The sequence below is a fragment of the Carcharodon carcharias genome, chromosome 17 (genome assembly GCF_017639515.1).
Source record: "Carcharodon carcharias isolate sCarCar2 chromosome 17, sCarCar2.pri, whole genome shotgun sequence".
Taxonomy (NCBI): Eukaryota; Metazoa; Chordata; class Chondrichthyes; order Lamniformes; family Lamnidae; genus Carcharodon; species Carcharodon carcharias.
In genome coordinates this window covers 22,822,286-22,844,650 of record NC_054483.1, presented here as the reverse complement: position 1 = coordinate 22,844,650, position 22,365 = coordinate 22,822,286, and the positions used below count along the sequence as shown (strand labels likewise).

Sequence of the window (22,365 nt, the reverse complement as noted above, 5' to 3'; positions counted from 1 at the left end):
AAGCCTGCTGATGGTGGCATCAGAAATGGGGCAATGACAGGGCAGGGGAGGTCCAAAGCTTCATTGAGGGGCCTTGGGGTAACACTGCTCAGTGTTGAATCAATAGTGTTTTTATTTACATAGTATTTGTAAAGATGCATTCTCAACTCTTTTGTACAGGAAAAGCAACTCGGCAGCGGTTTACAGACTGTGACTCACATTGAATAATTGCTTCAGAAAGGGACACAGCAAACTTTTTCTTTTCTTTTAAAACAGATTTTATATCAAAACAGTGCACATCAGACAGTTAATGCTGTTACTTATATCCAGAATAAAGATCTCTCATCTTACATCTTTGATAATTCATTCCAAATAAATCAATTTACATTTAATAACTTACAGCTGATATTTAAACAAGTCTCAAAAATAAAAAAAACTCAATAAATATATGATGTTTTATAAACAGGCCTTTCCTCACACAGTCTGCTAGCTGACCATCTGTAGCAGACTGATTAAATAAGGACAGGATAGAAATTACTGTTGGGCTTAACCCATCCATATGATATTCTATAGTACACAAACCTAACTGGGGTTGAACCTGTTGAATATCTGTCCGTTGGTAACACCAGCTGATTGAGTGTGCCCCCAAATCTGTTTCACAGTGACAATTTCACCCCCTGCAGCACGAACCCCACGAATCTCACTCCCTGCAGCACTGACCCCATGAATCCCACCCCCTGCAAAATTTACCAACACAAGGAGCTTTTGCAAGCCAAAATTCCAAGGTTCCACTCAATTGCAAAAACTGAGCACAAAGTCTGTTTTGAAGTCTGACATGGGCTTCACCATTTCTTATGGGATGGAATTTTACGGGAGTGGGGGAGTCGGGGGTGAGGCCAGAAAGCGTGGCGAGCCGTTCAAAAGTCCATTGACTTTGCCGAGACTGGAAGATCCAACCGGTGGGAGAGGATGTAAAATTCTGCCCATGATTGCAGCTTATCGGGGAGTGCACCAAAAAGGAAAGTATAGAATAAATAAATTGCCCCAAAATCTGGGTGACTGTCGAAACAGAGGTTACACCATTTTCAACTTTGAATTGGAAACCTTTATGCTAATGATCCAAATTCATAGGAGATATATTTTAACAGTTTAAAAACACCGAGGTTTTAGTTTTAAAATCAACATGAAAAGAAATAGATCTTTGCTCAGAGTGTTTTTGACCAATATTACATTGGTGAATTGCAGCATCCAATAAAAATAGTGCAGAATGCCAATGTTTCGAGTACACATATCTGGGATTACTTTGGGCTGATATTCAGCAAAGTGCTTCAGGCCATCTCACACAAATTGTGCAATGGAGTTCTTCAGAAGCTGCTTTCTTATCACCCAGGGGAGATAGCTTTACCCTACATGTGTAAAACTGTTGAGAGTCAGTACAGTTGGGACCAGCAGCGTTCACGTCAGTCACACTTCTCCAAGAATCTGACAACTTTGCAGCTCAGTATAAATAAAGTGACAGGGTCCAATGTTTCTCAGCTCTCACGCCTTCTTATCTTGGGCTTTATAGCTACCACGTTGGCAGTGTTCAGGAAGTGCATGTGACAGGACAGAAGGCATTGAAAACTGGCTGAAGGGACAGTTCAGAAACAGGTGGACAAGCAAGGTTCAAATGCAAGATATCCAAGATGAATTAATAATCAAAGGAAATAGGAGCAGGAGTAGGCCATTCAGCCCATTGAGTCAGCTCCACCATTCAATATGATCATGGCTAGTCATCCACTTCAATGCCTTTTTCCAACACTATCCCCATATCCCCTTATGTCATTGGTACTTAGAAATCTGTCAATCTCTGTTTTAAACATAGTGACTGGTCATCCTCAGCCCTCTGGGGTAGAGAATTCCAAAGGTTCACAATCATCTGAGTAAAAACACTTCTCCTCATCTCGATCCTAAGTGGCTTCCCCTTTATTTTGAAACTGGGTTCCCTGGTTCTAGACTCTCATAATAACCAGAATAATAATAACAATTAGCACAGCGACCATCTGAAGCTGCACTAAACTTAGCATGATCAATGACTCTGGGCCACACTGAAGACTGTTCTGTTGTCAGGGGAGCAGTGGGTGGGTTTAAATGTGGCCATCTAATGCAAACCTCTCAACTTGGAGAAAGGGAAATGATGTAACTTGATGAAAGCAGCCCTTTGACATCCCTTGGAAGGAAGGGGAGGTCACACACCACGTGCTTCACAATGACACAATGGCATTTTTTGGGTCAGGGTGGATTTAAATTATCATAATGTGTGATCTATTCACATTCCTTTTCTTGTTTTCCCCATTCAAGAATAGCCCACTAATCTGATATTCCAATGAGATGAGAACCAACGTTCAAGGTTGGAGGCACACAGGCAATGTCGCTTATGTGTGACCACAGGTTTTTTTTCACACAAGTTTGATTAGCAAGGAAATAGCAGACTTAACAAAAATGACAAATACCTTTATAGCAATGACCAGTTTGGATGAAGCCCAACAGTTTCTGATTGTACAGACAAATTGAATCTTTAAAAACACAGTAAAAATTCAATTATCATCGTTCTTTCAGATAAACGTGGAATTCAAACATTATTCTGGCTTGAGATGTAACATTCATGCATGAAATGGACAATTAGTTGGTGGAGGAAAGAGACAAAGTATAGATTCCTCATTTCACAGGGGAGAAGGAGGATTCAGCAAAGGGGAAAAACAGGATGCTTTGTGCAGAGCCAAGTGGCTCGAACCAAAGACACAAACTGTGCACAACAATTCAGAGAGACCAATATAATCACGTTTTACACGGGAGGCTCACCATTGTCATGCTTTGCAAAAAATAATCAAAGCCCATTTTGAAAGGTTTTCAAAAGTGAAATCATTTAAAAAGTTTAAACAATGAATGGTAGTGGCATCAACTGGCTTGATGGAGTCACGGGGAGCCCGCTTTACTCAGGGACTCAGCTGATAACAGTGTCCGGCAAATATGACTGCTCTCCATTTTGCTCATTATTCCTTCAAGCCAGGGCCCAGATAGAATGATAACACTTGCATAAACAGTTCTTTTTCTCATATGGAATGAAATACATTCCATGAAAAAGTTTCATTCATCTTGTTACTGTTAAAGCAACACTGTTAGTGAGAGTCTCTCTTTGCAAGGAATATGCCTGACCAGAATCTCACCATCTCCTGAAGCTAGTCCAAGAATGGTGAAGTTATCCTTTAAGAATCAAAACAATACCTCTTTGTTTAATAAAGAGTAATCTACGCATGGTTTTACATTCAAAGGCATCTTATCTTTACAAGTATATATACAAAAAAACAATATTAAGGCCACAGAAACTCACGCAGGGAGTCATATTCACTTACATATGCATGCTCATTTTTAAATTTGGAGGAAAAAGATTAGAACGTCCTCATAAACAGGACACAGAAGAGTTTAGTTTGACGTACTTTGAAATGAGTAATAATTTCAGTTACTTAGAACATATGATCATTATTCTGACATATAAGTTCTGAAGAAGAGTCATATTAGACTCGAAACATTGACTCAGTTTCTCTCTCCACGATGCTGCCTGACCTGCTGAGTTTTCCAGCATTTTCTGTTTTAATTTTATGTATGATCATTATTGGTTTAGGCTTCAGATGTTTTATTATCAGGAAGGGATCTCTGTCTCAAAGATCTACCTTGCCCATTCCTACGTCCCATCTACATGCTGCTCCTCGGTCACATCACAAGGTCACTCTCTACAGGTGCGGTGACTTACAACACCCAGTTCTACCTCATCACTGTTATTACACTGTGAGACTGACCTCCAGTCCAGGATGAGACAAAGATCTCCTCCAATTAAACATTGGGACAATTGAAGCTATTGTTTTGATACTTGTAAAAAAACTCTAAACCACTTTCTGGCCACTATCCCAGGCTGAACCAGATTGTGCAACAGCCTCGACGTGCTATTTGACCTTGTCCTGAGCTTCTGATCCATCACAAAGACCGTTTGCCTGGCTCCACTCCTGCCTGCTCTCATACTCCTGCCATCTTCCACTCTCCGTAAACTTGACTTCATTGAAAACACACACCAAGTCCTGTTCACTCATCAGCCATGCTCACTGACCTACATTAATTCCTACCCCATCAATACTTCAATTTGAAAATTCCCATCTTTGTGTTCAAATCCCTCCATGGCTTTGCACCTCACCTCAGGAGTCTCTTCTTCTAGCCTTATAATTGTACGCACACTCTGTATTCCTCCAACTCTGGCTGATGTGGGTCCTTTTGCTCCAGCATTGACAGCTGTGCCTTCAGCTATCTCAGCCCCCAAGCTCTATAATTCTCTCCCTGACATTTCTCAGTCCTCCTTTTAGATGCCGTTTGAATTCCAAGTCTTTGTCAAAGATTCTGGTCACAAGTCCAAAACTCGTCTTTTTTCACTCGATGTCAATTTCTATCCAAGTTACACTTTTGCGAAACACTTCTGAGATGTTTTACTGTCTTAAAGAAGGCTCTACATAAATACAAAGTGTTGTTGTTATCTCTCTTGTCATATGTTTGTACATTGGAAAAGCTGGCCTGAAGTGATACATTTATATAGGTTTTAATGTGTTTGTACTTACTGAATGTATCAAGAGCAATACTACGAGGTAGCAGATTTAAAAGGCTGCCTGAGTTCCGTTACAATTTGTGACTTCAAATCTAAAAGCCAACTTGAAGCAACCCAACAGGAGATAGTGCAGTCACATTGCCACACTGAAATAGCCAGTGATTCTTTCTCCAGCAGTTTTACATCGCCTTCGAATGAATACAGGTTCCAACCATCTGTGATTACAAGGTAACTTGCCTCATCCTTCACGAAGCTTGGAACCAGGGACAATGACAAAGCGGTAGCATGCACAATAATTCAGCTATGCATTTGCTAAGAAATGGGAAGAGAGGTTTAGACAATTTGGTTTGCATGTAAAGGACTATCAAAACACAGAACGCTGTTGAAATGCAAGGATACTTAACAATTCATTTAACATTTGAAAAATATTCAAGGATGTTGGGAAAAGTGCAGACATTCTAAATTTGAGGATATGACTCCAATGTGGAGCACAGGTACAAAGGTCCAAGTCACCTTTTTCAATGCTGCAATTTGTATGATTCAAAGAAAAGGAGTATGTTCCTCAATATTCTTCCTGCTTCTTTGTAATTGTCTGTGAAACTTGCTGGACCATATTAAGAATTCCCATTGGAGCTGGTTTCTGTGACCTTATAAACAATGCTGCTTCTCCAGCAATTAAAACAATAAACACACAGTCCATTATAAATCTAGAATTTAGCTGTACACAGATCCTTAAATAAGCATCTTAAATAGGCAGATAAAAAATGTACACATTTACAAACAGTCATTAAATACTTTGACATGAATATATATTAGAGTTATTTTCTAATCATACTTCTGTACTATCTGCAGCCACATTCTGCCACTACCATACCTTCATACTTGAACTTATATGTGACCACACCTGCATCATCCAAATAGAGGATGGAGATGGGGTCCAGTTTGGTAGGGACACAGCAAGCTTTGGCTGCCATGTTAGGGTTGTGGAGGTTGACCAAAGTCTGAACAATCGCGTGCTTGGTTGGGGTAACTTGCTCAGTCAGTGGGTAATTACAGGACCCTTTGCACTCATATGCTTCATATCCTTTTGGGGCTATGATCCAAGAATCCCACTTGATCTCCTTAAATTCGACATAAAGGGGGCTCCTTTTACAGGCACTCATCTTGGCATTCCTTCTGATCCTTGAAGAGGTGTCATAGAGCATGTTTGACCGCCTTTGCAGCAAGGTTTCTTCATTCAAGTTGATGCCAACATTTCCAGCATCCAAGTTCTTAAAGGTCACATCTTGCTCATGGTCAATCATCTGCTCCAACTCTTCAATCGCTTCTTCCTTCATGCTGTTTCGATCATCAGAGAAGACTATTAGCACAGGCATGTGTTTAGTCTCTGGTTTCATGTCTATGTCAAGATTTCCATTTTCATGCTTTTTGTCTTCCATGTTTTCAATGTGTACTTGAAGTCTATGTGTGGTCCCCTCAGATTTTGACCATCTCAGGATGGCTTCTGTCACATCAAAGATCTCCCAGCCGCTGTCTTTGCCAACAATGTGTCTTTTTGCTAATTTGACTAGACCAGAATGTTCTTCTTTCTCTTCATTTTGCTGCTCAGTCACTTCATAGATGGTGACTTTCCTGTCCACTCCCTCATACATTCTTCTGTCCGTATCTACCAAGGTGTACAGTCGAAGTTCAGCCATGGTGATTTCTTCATGGTGAGGCACTGACACGTTGAAGAGGAGAGAATGGATCCTCACACCATTAGTTTGGTTGGAAACTGAAATGTCTGCAAAACACAGAAGTAGTTAGCCAACACTCGTGCCACAAACCTGAGATTTGAACTTGCTCAAGGTACTTCAAATTGAACCTTGCGCTACAGGATGTGATTGATTCCTCCTCTTATCCCTTCAGTAAGCTCAGTATGCATGCTGTTTATCTGATGATTGTGCCCAGTTTGATATTTGGAGGAAGAACAGTTCACCTGCAGTCTGTAATCATTGCTATCTCTGTAACCCAATCACGCACACTGATTGGACCACTGAAACTTGGGTTCGGCATGTGACAGGAAACATTCCCAATGCAGAGACTGGTGATAAGGATAGGGCAGAATTTAACTTCAATGCTGCATTGGATACTGTTGTTTACTTGGGAGGGATGAGCTAAATGGCCGTCATCCTCTGCATGGATCTTTGTGAGTGTTGTATTGTACTGGACAGGCAAAGCCTGCTGTTGTACTTAGCATAGTGCTTCATAGAGGTTTTGCGAAAGCAAAAATGACACCCACCTTAAAGTGAGGTATTAGGGCTGCAAAAAGTTTGGTGAAAAAGAGAGATTTTAAAAGAGTGTCCTTGAGAGTAAGGGAGAAACAGAAAGGTTAAAATAGGGGGCTGGTTCCAGAGCTAAGGGCTGATTACAATGAGGGGACGCTGGACTTTGCTGCAGGGACCAGAACAGGAGGAGGGTAGAAATCTCAGAGGGTTGTAGGACGGGAGGAGGCTGAAGGAAAGGAGTGAAAAGGGATAAGGAATTTTAAAATGGACTTGGGTTAAAATCAAGTGGAATCCCATTGATAGGAGGGGTTGCTTGTCGCTGCGCCATCCCAGAGTGGGACAGTACCTATTGAACATCAATCCTCATTATTTCCCTAGTTCAGTGGTAGTTCAGGATTGTGAGCAAAAGCAACTTCTGTCCCTCCTCAGTCTGTGAACATTAGATTGACTGGATTGATGTTGGTTACAACGCCAGCAGCCTGTTTGCTGGCTTCAATTTCCTCGCTGACTCAATCGACCATACAAGGTGAACATTGAGTCGACAGAAATCTCTGATATTACTCAGTGCAGCAGACCCGTCAAAGATGTGTCAGAAGGATGGTAATCCTCACTAAAGGATGGATATGAGATATGGAGTCTAGGGGAGTAGGGAGGTGGCTGGTGGGGGCGGATTCATTGGGGTTGCTGGAGGTTGCCTTCTTTCACCTCCACCACTGTCCAACAGGGAACCGCGAATGCATTGTGACTTCACTCGACTCTCTCCGAACGGAATGGGAATCTTTGCTGAGAGGGGAAAAAAATGGAAACGCGAACGTTGACTTGACCAAGGTAAGGAAATGTAAGCTCCGTCCTTCGCTGAAATTTTCCCTGTATCCAGAAAGGGATTGAGTGGGGGCGGGACACGATTCCGAGCGCCTGCGACCTTTACTTGCTAACTCCTGCCTCAACTACCCGTTTCAACAGTTCCCGCTTGTTTTCCTATTTCAGTGGAGCCTCTTCCATGGGAAAGTGCGGAGGGGAAAGCAGGAGTTAAGAAAGCACATCTCTCCCACACCCAGCGCCCTTTGACAGTCTGGTACAACCGCTGCTCGGGAAGGTCTCTAGTCCCAGTTCCTGACACACACTTCGAAAGCCAGTCGCTGAGGCACGGATTTCTTTTGCGGATTATTTTTGCGGAATGAGATTAGAACTTTTTTTTTTGACACAGAAAGAAAAAAATCTGCAACATCCAGGCGCTCTAAACGGGCAATGGCAATGCTCTATTCAACCCTGGCCTCCTGAATGTTACAGGAAAAGGCACCGTGAGTGTGAGCGCCGCACAGCATGAACTGAATAGTCATTGGCAGCTCTTGTGCACTGGGGTTTTTTTCTCTCTCAGCAAAGATTGTTTGTCCCCAAACGCGATCCTTTTTGGTCTGGCTGTCAGCTGGAAGTTCAGATGACAACAGGCAACCCTCCCAGCCCCTCCCCGGCTCCTGTCTGGAATTGGTTGTCACTGTTAGAATCAGAGACTGAGTGAAGTTTGGGGGTGCTGACGCCGGACGGAGCAGCCCCAGCCTTGGAACAATGATCCCACCTCAAACCCTGCTCCAGTTTCCCTTTGAGGAACAAGACAAGAGCTGAGGTGGAGGGCAGTTGTCCAGCTGAGACTTGCCCTCATCGCTGGGACAGGTGGACAGCACCAGCTACAACTTGAGTTCACCCACCTTCGTTCTTGAAGCTCCTCACGATGTTGGAGGAAGGCATGGAGGTCCTGTCGTTTGCGAACCTGTTGTACAGCTCGATCATGTACTCGGGCGGTTCCATTTTCGATGCGTCCAGGTCCAGGTTTCCGGACAAGTTGAGAGTTTTCAAAAAGTCTCCCTTCATATTCGTCAGCAGGGTGTTGAAATCGTCCTCCTGAACATTATCTTCCACAAGATACCTGCTCTCCTCTTCAGTTATGTCTGCCCTGTTGTCGATTGGACTGCTGGCTGTGAAGGGCAGCAGGGCGCAGAGGCAAGCAAGGAGCTGCAGTGACAAGCAATTCATTCTGAGCACTTGGATTTGTCTCCTCTCCCCGACCAGAAACAATGTGGACTGCTTTGGACAGATGCTCAAGCGCTGATGTTTTATCCCCTGCAGGAGGCTCGGTGGTGTCATTCAAATGCAATGCTGGCAATTTTTGGGAAACCTTCCCTTAAGTCTGTGGTCTCTCACTGTCCAAGGAAGCCCGCTCCCAGTCATTGGCCAACGTGATCTGACATGGCATTTTCCCTTTATCTATCGGTATATGCAGAACAACCAAATTCTCTTATCTTCAATCCTCTTCCTTAATGAGCATTCTATAAACATTCTCTCGTTCAGTTCCTGGCTCATGGACAAGACGATTCCCATGCTTCCAGAAGACACAGCCCCCTTCTCAAGCTCAAACCTTCTTCCTAACATTTAAATCAAGGTTAGATCAATTTTCTGCACAATTGTCGTCCTTCTGAAAGGATAACATCTGAAAACTCTTAACCTACTGGCAAATGTTCTTCTAATTGTGTTTTTATATTTAAAGAAAACAAGGAAGCAATTATTTCAATTTGTTAACCTAAAGTCATCAGGAACTGACAGGAAGGTGATAAGGAAATACTGCCTGTTTGAAACTTGTGCCCCTTTCAAAACTCCAATCAGCTAAAATTTGAAACTGCAGCTTGTCCCTAATGAGTGTTTTCTGAGCCAAAATATTGGGAATATTTCCATGTTCAGGTTTAATGAGAACCATGGGAAAAGACTCACAGCGAGGTACTGGAGAGGTGTCACCGAGGAAAGAATTCTTGGGATGGGAAATCATCAATTAACAATGGGATTAGAAGGAAATAATTAACTTCAACTCAACAACCACATCCCCAGCACGTTTTGCACTGAGTACGGTGTTTTATAAATTAGGTGCAATGTAAACAGGGTCACGAACCAACAAATGACAGTGTTTTGCTGCAAGTGGAGGCACCATGAATTCCTTGGGTAAAACAAGAGTGAGCTTTATTTCTAAAACGGTCTATCAGTGATAAATAAATCAGAAGAGGAACTGCTAAGATATTGTAAATTCTGAGAATTTGAAAAGTATTCCTGGCCTTGGATCTTAATTCAGGTGGAATATTTAATGAACCTGATTCTGATTGTGGTTTGAGTTTCAGCAAATGGGTCTGTTCGCCCTTGTTGAGATTCAGTCAGAAAGGCTTCAAAACAAGCTACCATTGGAATTGGGCCAATGTTGCATGGCTTGTGATTCTTAAAGCAAATAATTGGACAGACAAGCATCACTAAGACCGAGATGCGCACATCAGATTTTGAAAATGTGGACCCAAGACATAAGCAGCTACCAAAATCTGCTCAGCTCATTGTGGATTTTAAAGAGAATACTGGACACCTGGGAGATCTCACAATGAGGAGTTTCAATAGTTAAGACATAAGTTAATGGGCACTGGAAATTGCTTGATTCAACATAATATTTCATACCCAGAAATGACTCAGACTGCAATGTAAGTGAGATGGTACCCTTTGGATGGATACCTGGCAGTGATTTACAGACTGAAATCTAATCGAGGGGTTCGGATGAATTATATATAGAATATCAAATACCTGGGAGTGAGTTTCAGACTGCTGGAATCTAATTGAGGGGCTCAGATGGTTTATATCTAGAATAACAGATACCTGGGAGTGAGTTACAGACTGGAATCTAATCGAAGGGTTCAGACGGTTTATATATAGAATAATGGATACCTGAGAGTGAGTTAGACTGGAATCTAATTGAGGGGTTCAGATGGTTTATATATAGAATAATGGATACCTGGGAGTGAGTTACAGACTGGAATCTTGTTTGTGTTTAATATACAATATACATTTATTTGATGAAGTTCCATGCTATGTCTGCCTTAAATGCCAGAATGATATTTCATTCATTGCACATTGCTTACACATAAAAGAATTGAAATTTATTTTGTTCCATGACAATTTATTCAGATTTAGCACACTCAATATTTCTTTTGTACTTCATCCAATTTTTTTTATATACTACCTTGTTTTGATTACTTTTAATTTATGTGATTTAAGTTTTAGGGATTTATTGTTAAGCGATTTTTTGGGAGGGGGAAGCTGTTGGGAAGAGGACACAGTCATCTTGGACCATTAGTGGCCTTGCCTCGAGTTAGCTAGGCCCCAATCTCTGGATCTAAACCTTTCCACCTCTCTCCCTTGCTTTCCTCCATGAAGATGCTCATTAAAACCTTCCTCTTTGTCATCTGACTCATTATCTCTTGTGGCTCTGTGTCATACTTGGTTGAATAATGCTCCTGTGAAACACCTCGGGACATTTGAAGGTGCTATATAAATAGAAGTTGTTGTTGTTGAGGTGCTGGATCTTCCATTTATTTGCCCTTTGACAGATTCAGCTCCAGCATCCTTTGAGAGCACCACGGAGGCAGACAAATCATTCCAGGAAGGACAGGTAGAATTGGAGCCCTTGGCTCACCAAAGGCCTTGATAGATTGTAACTGGCTGCTTTTAATCCCTCTTCCTGCCAGATTGCACTATCCCTGGAAGAGAATCTCAGCCGTAGTCATGTTCAGAATCACCACACTGAATGGAACAGCAATAGTAAGCAAAGGGAGGCAATTAGACCGTTTCATGATAGGGCTTCAAGACACCAAAAGCTCCCTCCTGGCAACAGCAACTCTAGGAACAAGCCTGAGAAAGCCTTTTATACTGCCAGGGCTCATTGCCAATGCAGTGGCTTGGTGTCAAACTGCCTTTTATACTGCTCCTGTGCAGAGCCTTGGGATGTCTTATTACTTCAAAGACACTGAATAAATATAAATCTGCTGTTCTGTTGTAAGGAAATTCGAGTTAATTTGACCCTGAAAGCTCTCTGGGGATATGGGCCAACAAAACTTCAACTATTGGAGCTGAAATAGCCACAAGCAACATCTTGAAGCAGAGAAGGAAGAACTTAAAGCTCTTCCCATAGAGAGACAGAGGTGCCTCGGGGAGATTAGTTTAAGTTCTGAACAAAGGGACAAAAAGCTTTTAAGGACATGTCCCCTCATGTGAAACTGTCACATGAGCTGGGACATGTCCATTCATTTTTTTCAAAAATTTTTATTCAATTTATAAACCTTTCGTGAAATCTGATCCTGCCCATAGATGAGGCTTCGTGAAAAATGAGAAGGCCGCCTGGGCTCTTCGCCTGCCCACCAACATTAAGGTTGGACAGACAGCATTCTTAAAGCTTTAATTACTTTCTTAATGGCCTTGATAGGCCTTTGACAGTTCGGCGGGTGCCCAGCCAATGTGGCTGTACGCCAGCCGAACTGACGATCTAAATGACGCACGGTGACATTGGGACACCCGCCCTGACCCCGCTCGCCAACCGGAAAATTCTTCCCCAATTGTGGTCCCCAATCTACCGTACAAACTTGAAACCTGGGCAATAATAGCAAGAGCTGTTCTGGGTGTGAGAGAAAATGCCTCAGGAAACCATTGAGATTAGAAGTGCAGAAAAAGATCAGCAAATGAAGTGGTCAGGTGACAACTGTCCATAAGCAAGACAGTATCAACATAAGAACTAGGAGCAAGATTAGGCAATTCAGCCCCTCGAGCCTGCCCCAATATTCAATACGATCATGGCTGATCTCATTTCGGCCTCAACTCCAATTTCCTGCCCTCTCCCCATAACCTATAAGAACATAAGAACACAAGGAGCAGAATAGGCAAGGCGAAGAAAAAGCTTATGGCAGAGAAACCGTTCTTGCATTTTACAGTCTCGCTGGCTGTCAAGGAAGGAAAAAAAATCATCCTGAAGGAAGGTTACAGAGCAGAGTGGAATTCCCTGGAAAGAATTCCAATGCTGCAGCAGAGGCTGGAAAGAATAGAATGGATAAGTAGCTACAAACAGAGGAAGATCCAAATTGAAGAGCAGAATCGTCCCAGATTTGCACCCAGTATGTATCGGGCGGTTAGAACAATGTTTTACCCGCCGGCTGCGATGGTGGGTTTTTACGCTGTATCATCCCAAACCCACCACATTAGTTACGCATTCTCAGGATAAACACCGTTTCCTTGGTGGGTGGGCTCTGATTCATCTGTCACACTGTCACCTCACCGCTTCATCACACCAGGCACCACGTTTACAGTACGGCCGCGCTCAGTGCTTCCAGCCCAGGGCTACTGCAAAGAAGACATGGCCCCAAAAGGCAAGAAGACTGCAGCTCTCAAGCACCTTTTGGATGCTGTGCAGGCCCACTGAGATGTCTTCTACCCCCGTTCTGGCGGCTAGAGGGGCAGCAACACTCCAGCTTGGTGGACGATGGCTGTGGTGATCAGTGCCAATGCTGCACAGAAGAGGTTGGCCATCCAATGCAGATAGAGAATGAATGATCTCATCCATGCAGCCAGGGTATGGCAACCACCTCACACACTAAACTCACACACTCAGGCTCAGCACACGTTCACTGGCATCTCACTCACTGCCAGCTCAAGGGACATCACCACCCATTCTCATATATACGCATTCTTCTCTCCCTCTGGAGGCTGCCTCCTCAGCCCTCACCATCTTGAGGCCACTTGTACAGATCAACATGTGCCCCCACACACAGACACCCTCGGTTACCCTCCTTCCCTAGTACAGCCCTCGTCCTGCAGCCTCTTCTCTTGCCAGAGGCCTCTTCACGCCTTCGCCAAAACCTAGCCCTGCAGCCATTGAAAAGTCACCCACATATGGCTGATTGGGTAGGTAGAGACCTGCCATGAGCCATCCTAGAAGTGGCACCATCTGTGAAGCCTGGCTCTGATGACTCCAAGTGCTGCCTGAAGCCAGGTAGGCAAACAAATCTTGAAGTCCTGAGCAAAGTGCAGCCTGCCAGGTGAATGTCGGTTTTGTGCTGTTGTGAAACACGCCGGCGTGTTTTCCCACTGACTTGGGCGGACAATCCACTGCAGGCGGGGGGTTGGGGAACGATCGAGAACTGGTTTCACGCTGTTGTGAAACCGATCGCACCATAATGGCCACTCACGCCACCAAACACACCCGACACCAGCGGGCACAGAAAACCCCGGCCTAAGTCAGTATTCGGGAATTTGATTAGGATCCAAAATTGGAGAGAAAATAGATCTATTGAAAAGCAAGTTTCTCACTCATGGATCAGATAAGATGGGTGTGGGTTCCATTTTTCAATGATGTATCGATATCCCAATGTTAATATCATGAGGTGGATATTATTCAGACAGAGGTTTATTAGAACTTTCGGGAGTGTTCACTGATGTCCGACGTGAAGCCTTTGGTTCACATCATTGATGGTTTTGTCCTTCCACTTCATGTATCTGGATCTACTGACTTTCTGAAAATACTCCATATTAAACTAGTGAGTGGAGCTTTGAACAGGTATGAAACAAATAATAAAACCACCAATAATGGGACTGACAAGTTAAACAACCAGTGGGAACTCATTTTCCAAAGTGATATTATAACAAGGACTTCTTTTGAAATTGACACAATTCAACTGGTCACCAAAGACCTCTACCCGAACTTCAACCCATGCCCAAATCTTGAAAGCTAAGCTAAATATACCTTTCAGAAAAGATAAGCAACCTATAGGGTAGGTACATATGAACATACGAATAAGGAGCAGGAGTAGGCCACTCAGCCCCTTGAGCCTGCTCCATCATTCAATAAGATCATGGCTGACCTGAATGTAACCTCAACCCCACAGTCCAAACTGGAAGCAGAGAGTCAGGATAAAAGGGTCTTTTTCTGGATGGCAAACTGTAAATAGTGGGGTGCCACAGGGTTCGGTCCTTGGGCCCCAACTATTTACAATCTATATTAATTACTTGGATTTAGGGATAGCAGGTACTATAGCTAAATTTGCAGATGACACCAAAATAGGTGGGAAAGTAAGTTGCAATGAAGAAATAAGAAATTTACAAATGGATATGGACAATTTAGGTGAATGGGCCAAAATTTGGCAGATGGAGTTTAAAGTGGATAAGTGTGAGATTATCCATTTTGGTCAGAAGAATAAAAAGGCGACTGATTATTTAAATGGAGAGAAACTTCAGAATGCTTCAGTGCAGAGGGATCTGGGTGTCCTCGTGTATGAATCGCTGAAAGCTAGTATACAGGTACAGCAGGTAATTAAGAAGGCAAATGGAATTTTGGCATTTATTGCTAAAGGAATAAAGTATAAAAATAGGGAAGTGTTATTGTAACTGTACAAGGCATTGGTGAGACTGCACTTGGAGTACTGTGCACAGTTTTTGGTCCCCTTACTTGAGGAACGATGTAGTTGCACTGGAGGTGGTTCAGAGGAGGTTCACTAGATTGATTCCAGGGATGCGGGGCTTGTCTTATGAGGAGAGATTGAGCAGTTTTGGCCTATACTCACTAGAGTTTAGAAGGATGAGAGGAGATCTAATTGAGGTATATAAGATGCTAAAGGGGATAGACAAAGTAGATGTGGAGCAGATGTTTCCCCTTGTGGGGCATTTTAGAAAGAGAGGCCATAGTTTTAGGCTAAGGGGTGGTAGATTTAAATCAGAGATGAGGAGGAATTTCTTTTCTCAAAGGTCGTGAATCTGTGGAATTCACTACCTCATAGTGCAGTGGATGCCAGCACTCTGAATAAAGTTAAGGAGGAGATAGACAGATTTTTACTTAGTAATGGGTAGAAAGGTTATGGGAAGAGGGCGGGAAATTGGAGTTGAGGCCAAAATGAGATCAGCCATGATCGTAATGAATGGCGGAGCAGGCTCGAGGGGCTGAATTGCCTTTCCTGCTCCTAGTTCTTTTGTAATCCTGCCTACCCCAGATAATCTTTCATCCCCTTGTTAATCAAGAATCTATCTAGCTCTGCCTTAAAAATATTCAAAGACTCTGCTTCCACTGCCTTTTGAGGAAGAGAGTTCCAAAGACTCACAACCCTCTGAGAGAAAAAATTTCTCATCATCTCTGTCTTAAATGAGAGACCCCTTTTTTTTTAAACAGCGACTTCTAGTTCTCGATTCTCCCACAAGAGGAAACATCCTCTCCACATCCACCCTGCCAAGACCCCTCAGGATCACAAAAGTTTCAATTAAGTCTCCTCTTACTCTTCTGAACTCCAGTGGATATAAGCCTAGGTTGTCCAGTCTTTCCTCATTGGACAACCCACCCATTCCTGGTATTAGTCTGGTAAATCTTCTCTGAACTACTTCCAACGTATTTACATCCTTCTTCAAATAAGGAGACCAGTACTGTACAGAATACTCCAGATGTGGTCTCACCAGTACCCTGTATAACTGAAGTATAACCTCCCCACTTTTGTAATCAATTCATCTCACAATAAGTGATAACATTCTATTAGCTTTCCTAATTACCTGCTGTACCTGCATACTAACATAATTTATGATTCATGCACTAGGACACCCAGATCCCTCTGAATCTCAGAGCTCTGCAATCTCTCACCAGCTAGATAATAAGCTTCCTTTCTATTTTTCCTGCTAAAATTAACAATTTCACATTTTCCCACACTATCCTTAATTTGCCAGACCTTTACCCACTCACTTCACCTTTATATGTCCCTTTATAGCCTCCTTATGTCCTCTTCACAATTTACTTTCCTACCTATCTTAGTGTCGTCAGCAAATTTAGCCACCATTCCTTCAGTAACGGCTGCAAATGGTCATTCACAAAAGATTGGGCAAGGTGAGTGATTGTGAATGGGAGGAAAGAAGCAACGAGTGATTGGTGCTGCACTGAAAAGTAGCAAAGTACAAGAGTTATGCTGAAGGAGCAGAGATGAAGGATAAGCCACATTCTTGGAAGGATGGGTGATGGAGGGAATGACATGCCCTAGGAGGATAAGAGGTGCAGGGATAAATATTATTGGATTCACGAGAGAGGAATAAACACAATGACTGATCAGAGACTGAGGGATAAACACACTGAGGTGACTCGTGGTCTGATGAGTTGTCTTGTTTTCCTGCCCCACCCAACCTGGCCAATTGACAAATGGAAATTTCCAACTCTCTGCTGAATAATTGGCTCAGTTATCTGAATCAGCTGTCTGGGCAAATTCTACTCATCCCCTCACATGTGGAGGGGACTTGTTCACACAAGTTCCAGTCCAGGGATATCATGAATTTGACCCAAGTCCGATTTCATCTGCTGGTATCACACACTCTTTGCATTCTCATGTTCAGTCTCTGCCCTTTCCTCAGATTTTTAGTCCCTTCAGATAATCACGGATACGGGGAGCTGGCAGGAAGTGGAGTTGATCGGCTATGATAGGATTCAATGTCAGAGCAAGTTCGAGGGGCTAAATGGTCTACTGCTGCTCCTATTTCTTCTGCACTTATATTCTTATCCCCAATGGCTCTTCAAGGTGAGACGATCAATAATTTTGTTTTGCCTTAATTTTCCCCCCCTTTTTGTCATTCTTGCCAGTAGTATTGGTCAATCCCCCTCCAGTACCACATACACAAGCGGCCATTCTCCATCTTGGAAACACTGAAGCTTCGTAGGATGTCTTACCATGGTAGGTGTGAGAGCTAACTTGAATCTTGTCCTCTCCTGAGGTCCACAGATGATACTAGTCAGCAGGGGTACCCTACAGCCATCAGGAACAGAAAGATATGCCAATTCTCTTCTTGAGCTCAGTGGGTCTAGAGGCAACTAAAATGCTTTGATGTTTTGGTGAGGCTAGTTAACTCAACACAGACCAGCAATCAAATCAGGGATCTTTCTGACATCTATCATTCACTCCCACCTCAAGCAGTGCAAAATTCAATCATCCAAATTACATACTCATTCTGACTCACACTCAGTGGGGTCAGATCTCAGTTGAAATCAACTCACCAAAGTAATCCCCTCAGAAGCAATTAAGATCCATGGATATTTGCCCTCAGACCGATTCAGCTTTTAATTAAATGTAAATTAATTTAATCAAACTAAACCAGTTTCGAAAATAAATCTGTGAGATCGATTCATTCGCCCACAGGAGGAACAGTTCATTCACTCCTTCCATGTTATCAGACTGCTCGTCCAACATTCAGTCCTGTCAAATAGCAATTTCTCCTCATACCAGGAAGACTGAAACCCTTGTCTTTGGAGCTGCCACAAACTCTCTTCTTTTGTAATGAAATCCACACCTGGGCTTTGTCTGCAAATGAATTTCACTGCTCACAACCTTGATGTCCAATTTGTCCCAATTCCCATATTCTCTCTTTCACAAGGGCGACTTACAACTCTGATCTTGTGACCTTGTCTCGGGATTCCTTGGTTTCTTACTGTAGAAGAGATCTTGTTGTGGGTAATAGTCTTTTGTTCAAAATGCCTTTATTTAAATCACTAACTATTTACAACTTGACAGAACATCAGGACATAGCTACAGCTCCTCCCTTAGGTGCATCTCACTCATCTTCTCTCAGTGAGTGACCTCACGGTAACATAGCTCCTTAAGCACATGCTCAGTAGCTATTATTAGAGTTAACCCTTTACTCTGCAACAACCAGCTCGGTAACAACTTCTGTCTCTGCCCTTTCCTCAGCCTATCTACAGGTATAAAACCCCCATTCAGACCATCCAGATGCAGGATGGACTCTGATCGGCAGTTGCCCAGTTTACACCTGCAGTGTTCAATTTCACTCCACTCCTCGAGCCTCCTGCTAAAGGTCATGTCTCTGCAGCAGAGCAACTGGAGTTCAATCTTATTCAAGGATTTGAGCGCATGTCCAACGCTGACACTTTCGTTCAGTACCACGGGAATACCGAATTGGAGTGTGTTCAAGAGGTTGTTAACCCCAAGATTGTTAATCTGTCCATCCAAGTGGATGTAAAATTTCCAATGGTACAATTTAAAGATTTGCAAGGAAATTCTGGCCAACAAACATCACAATAATGTGACATATCTCATTGCTGTTTACAGTGCTTTGCTAGGTGAAAGCTAGCTGTCCTGTTTGCCTACCACACATTCCAGAAGTAATTGATTGGCTGTAAAGCATTTTGCCATGTCCTGAAGATATGAAAGGTGCTACATAAATGCAAGTTCATCAGAGAGCCGGGTGTAGCCATGAATTCTTTGCTGGTCTGTGTCATACCTGGAGGATCATGAACGAACTGAACAAACAGGCATTGCTGCCAATTCTCAACATTTAAAGAGACAGAAATCCCGAACGGAGATGTTTTCTCCCTGGCAGGTTGAGAGCTCAATAAATTTCCCTGGTTACACTTTGCACATGCCCAGTGCGTCGCTTCCTTTGGAGAACCATGAATAAAAAGGGGATCAAAGGACACGGGAGCAGGGAAGGAAGGTGGAATTAAGCTGGAAGATTAGCCATGATAAATCAAGCTGATACAGATTTTACAGTTCAATCCTGCTTCTATTTGTTTAATCTCTCACTCTGCAGCATCAAGCAGAGAGAAAAAAATCAGTATTCTAATGTATTATCATGCAGTCCATGTCCTTATCGCAGCTGCTTTGAATAGTGCATCAATACATAGAGCCTGGCGAACATTCTGGCCACACACACACACACACACATACACGCAGGACAGACTTGTTGCATGGATTTTTCAAATGTATTTGATTGATGTTTCTTGTGAACTTTGCCTCCTATTTCTGGACTCTTGCGGGTCCGACTGGTCAATCAACTCGTTTGACATGAGATAAGAAAGCGAGCGTCAGTGACAGAGAGTTGCCAAGAGACAGACAGCAAATCATGAAGGCAAGTTTCTGCTTGTGGTCCCAAGCAAATGGCACTTTATCTGGAATAGGATGCCCTATCCCCGGAAGAATTCAGTCGCCCTCGACCCAACACTGGTCTTTTCTAGAACTGCACTTCTTAACCTCCACAAGTACAGTGTTTGCATAAAAGCAGAAAATGCTGGAAATACTCAACAGGTCAGACAGCATCTGTGGAGAGAGAAAGGGAGTTAACATTTGCAGGCCGATGACTTTTCATTCGAGCTCTAAGACGTTTTAAACGAGTGCTGAGGCAAAGTTGGGAGAGCTGAGGAAAAACCACAAGGGAAGATCTGTGATAGCGTGGAAGGTCGGAGAGGTTGAATGACAAAGCAGATGATGATGACGCAAAGCAAAAGGAGATGTTAAGGGACAAGTAGAGAGTGTTGACACTTCTTGAAAATAAATTGGGCTGACATATTGCATGTCAAAGCACAAAGGTATAGAAGTGAGCGAGAGGAAGATTCAGGACTATGGTCAGAGTGAGGGCAATGGATTTTGTGGCACAGAGATGGCATCAACACCATGGGCTAAGTGACTTCACCTCTGTGTCTGCAGGCTAGCAGGAAATACACATCACAGACAACAAAATACAACCCAGCTGAGAGGAGAGAGACTTAGTGGACAAGCTGTGCTTCATTTTCTTCTGAGTACTTGCACTAGTCCTTGTTTTACATGAATTTTCCAGCAGCAATGGTTTACTTACAGCCACATCATCAAATAGCAACAGGCTAAGACCAACAACTTTTAGAAAACATTTAAAGAATATTTTTGCTCTTCTTTGCTGTAGCTGCAGTCTCCAATATCTACTGTCAAATCCAGTGCAACATCCACATTTCAGCAGCAGTTTTGATAAGCTGCATGGACATGGATGGGAACTAACATCCTGACTGCAATCAACATGAGTACCATTGACCAGAAACCGAATTGGACTAGCCATATAAATACTATGGCTACAAGAACAGGTCAGAGGCTGGGAATCCTGCAGTGAGTAACTCACCTCCTGACTCACAAGGCCTGTCCACCATCTACAAGTCAGGATGGAACACTCCCCACTTGCCTGGATGAGTGCAGCTCCCACAACACTCAAGAAGCCTAACACCATCCAGGACAAAGCAGCCCGCTTGATTGGCACCACATCCACAAACATTCACTCCCTCCACCACCGAAGCACAGTAGCAACAGTGTGTACCATCTACAAGATGCACTGCAGGAACTCACCAAGGCTCCTTCGACAGCACCTTCCAAACGCACAACCTCTACCAATTAGAAGGAAAAGGGCAGCAGGCACATGGGAACACCACCTCAAAGTTCCCCTCAAGTCACTCACCACCCTGACTTGGAAATATCACACCGTTCCTTCACTGTCGCGGGGTCAAAATCCTGGAACTCCCTCCTTAACAGCACATTGGATGTACCTACACCACAAGGACTGCAGCGGTTCAAGAGGGCAGCTCACCACCACCTTCTCAAGGGCCATTAGGGATGGGCAATGAATGCTGGCCTAGCGAGTGAAGTCCACATCCCAGGAATGATTTTAAAAATAAAGAGCAGGTCATTCTGCACAGTGATTCCTGCTGCAAGTTCTTGTTCGGTCAGAGCAGCACTGGTGCCACCGTATGCTCTTGCAGTTGAATAACTTGTTGTCATTAACTCATTGTCTTGGCCACACTTTATGAGAGGCCTCTAGGGAAAGTTTGAGTTAACATTTGAGTTTGCAGTTATCAGCCATGTGGATGAGTGAAAAGGATATTCCACCTTCTCATAGTTCAAGTTTTCTGGAGAATCTGTCCTCATACTACTCACTATATCCCCCAGTGTCCTGATGATTTCTTATTTCCCTGGTTGGAATATTCTGTGTTTTACCTTTGATGTCATGAGCCCTTTCTCTCTGAAAATTTGAGCATAAAACAACATCCCTGAGGACTGGTAACTTCCTAAATTGCACACCCTATGAAGTGGGTTGAAATGTCAGGCATCATTCTGTTACAAGGCAGAGAAAGAGGCAATAAACTAATCTCTGTAATTAAACAGAAGGCAAAGTAAGTCATGAAGGGAAGGGTTTAACAGGGACAAAGAGGGCTTGGTTTCAAGGTCAATACTTCATGAACCTCCATTCCAAACCTGTTGCTTACACTACTTCCTCTGAGAAATAGTCCAATCTAGCCCAGTCTAGCAAAGATTCTGGTCATATCTGGATGAGACTGGATGGCTTTTCCCAATCTTTGGGGTGAGATTTTTATTTGTGGGTCAGAAGCCCTACGGTAGGGTCAAATGCAGGCCCATGCAGCCTGCACTGTGCCCAAAACAGTAATCCAACATTGTTTTTTCATAGAACTGGCCGAGGTGTGGCCAGAGGACATGTTCTCTATCCAATAAAGGATGACTGGCGGGCTCCTGACACTGAAGGGTAAATACAAGACCCTCCTATGATGGCACATGGGTAGCCTCGGTGTCCAAGGTGGGAGCTGCTGATGCCTGCAGAGAGAGAGAGAGAGAGAGATAGGGTACCTCATAATGCAGCTTCTGAAGGGAAGTCCACAATGTGATTGTGGAGGGCCATTGGAAGAGGCGAGTGGAAACAGAAAGCTCAGCTGGCCAAGAAGAGGACCCAGAGAAAACAGAGGCCAGCGAATTGTGCACCTTATCAGTCCACTGCCTTCAGTTGCCGCAGAGAATGCCATGCCAGAGCGGGGCTCCTGCCTCACACCAGGTGATGTTTAACATCATTGAACAGAGCTGTGGTTCTGTC

General features: G+C 43.4%; 1 protein-coding gene across 1 annotated transcript; it reads right to left on the bottom strand.

The window, feature by feature from the left end:
- Positions 1 to 239: 239 nt before the first annotated feature.
- Positions 240 to 9,015, bottom strand: LOC121289582 (bone morphogenetic protein 10-like). The gene is made up of 2 exons (XM_041209141.1): positions 8,580 to 9,015; positions 240 to 6,389 (listed from the first exon to the last, which is right to left on the bottom strand). The coding sequence occupies exons 1-2, from the start codon at positions 9,013 to 9,015 to the stop codon at positions 5,449 to 5,451; spliced, it is 1,377 nt and encodes a 458-aa protein (XP_041065075.1). The 3' UTR covers positions 240 to 5,448.
- Positions 9,016 to 22,365: the final 13,350 nt, after the last annotated feature.

Bases quoted from the DNA above. Each gene is read 5' to 3' on its own strand.
- LOC121289582 (XM_041209141.1), bottom strand. From the start codon at position 9,015: ATGACACCACCGAGCCTCCTGCAGGGGATAAAACATCAGCGCTTGAGC. The intron at 6,390-8,579 runs GTGGGTGAACTC...TGTGTTTTGCAG, and splicing joins GAGGAGCTTCAAGAACGAAG to ACATTTCAGTTTCCAACCAA.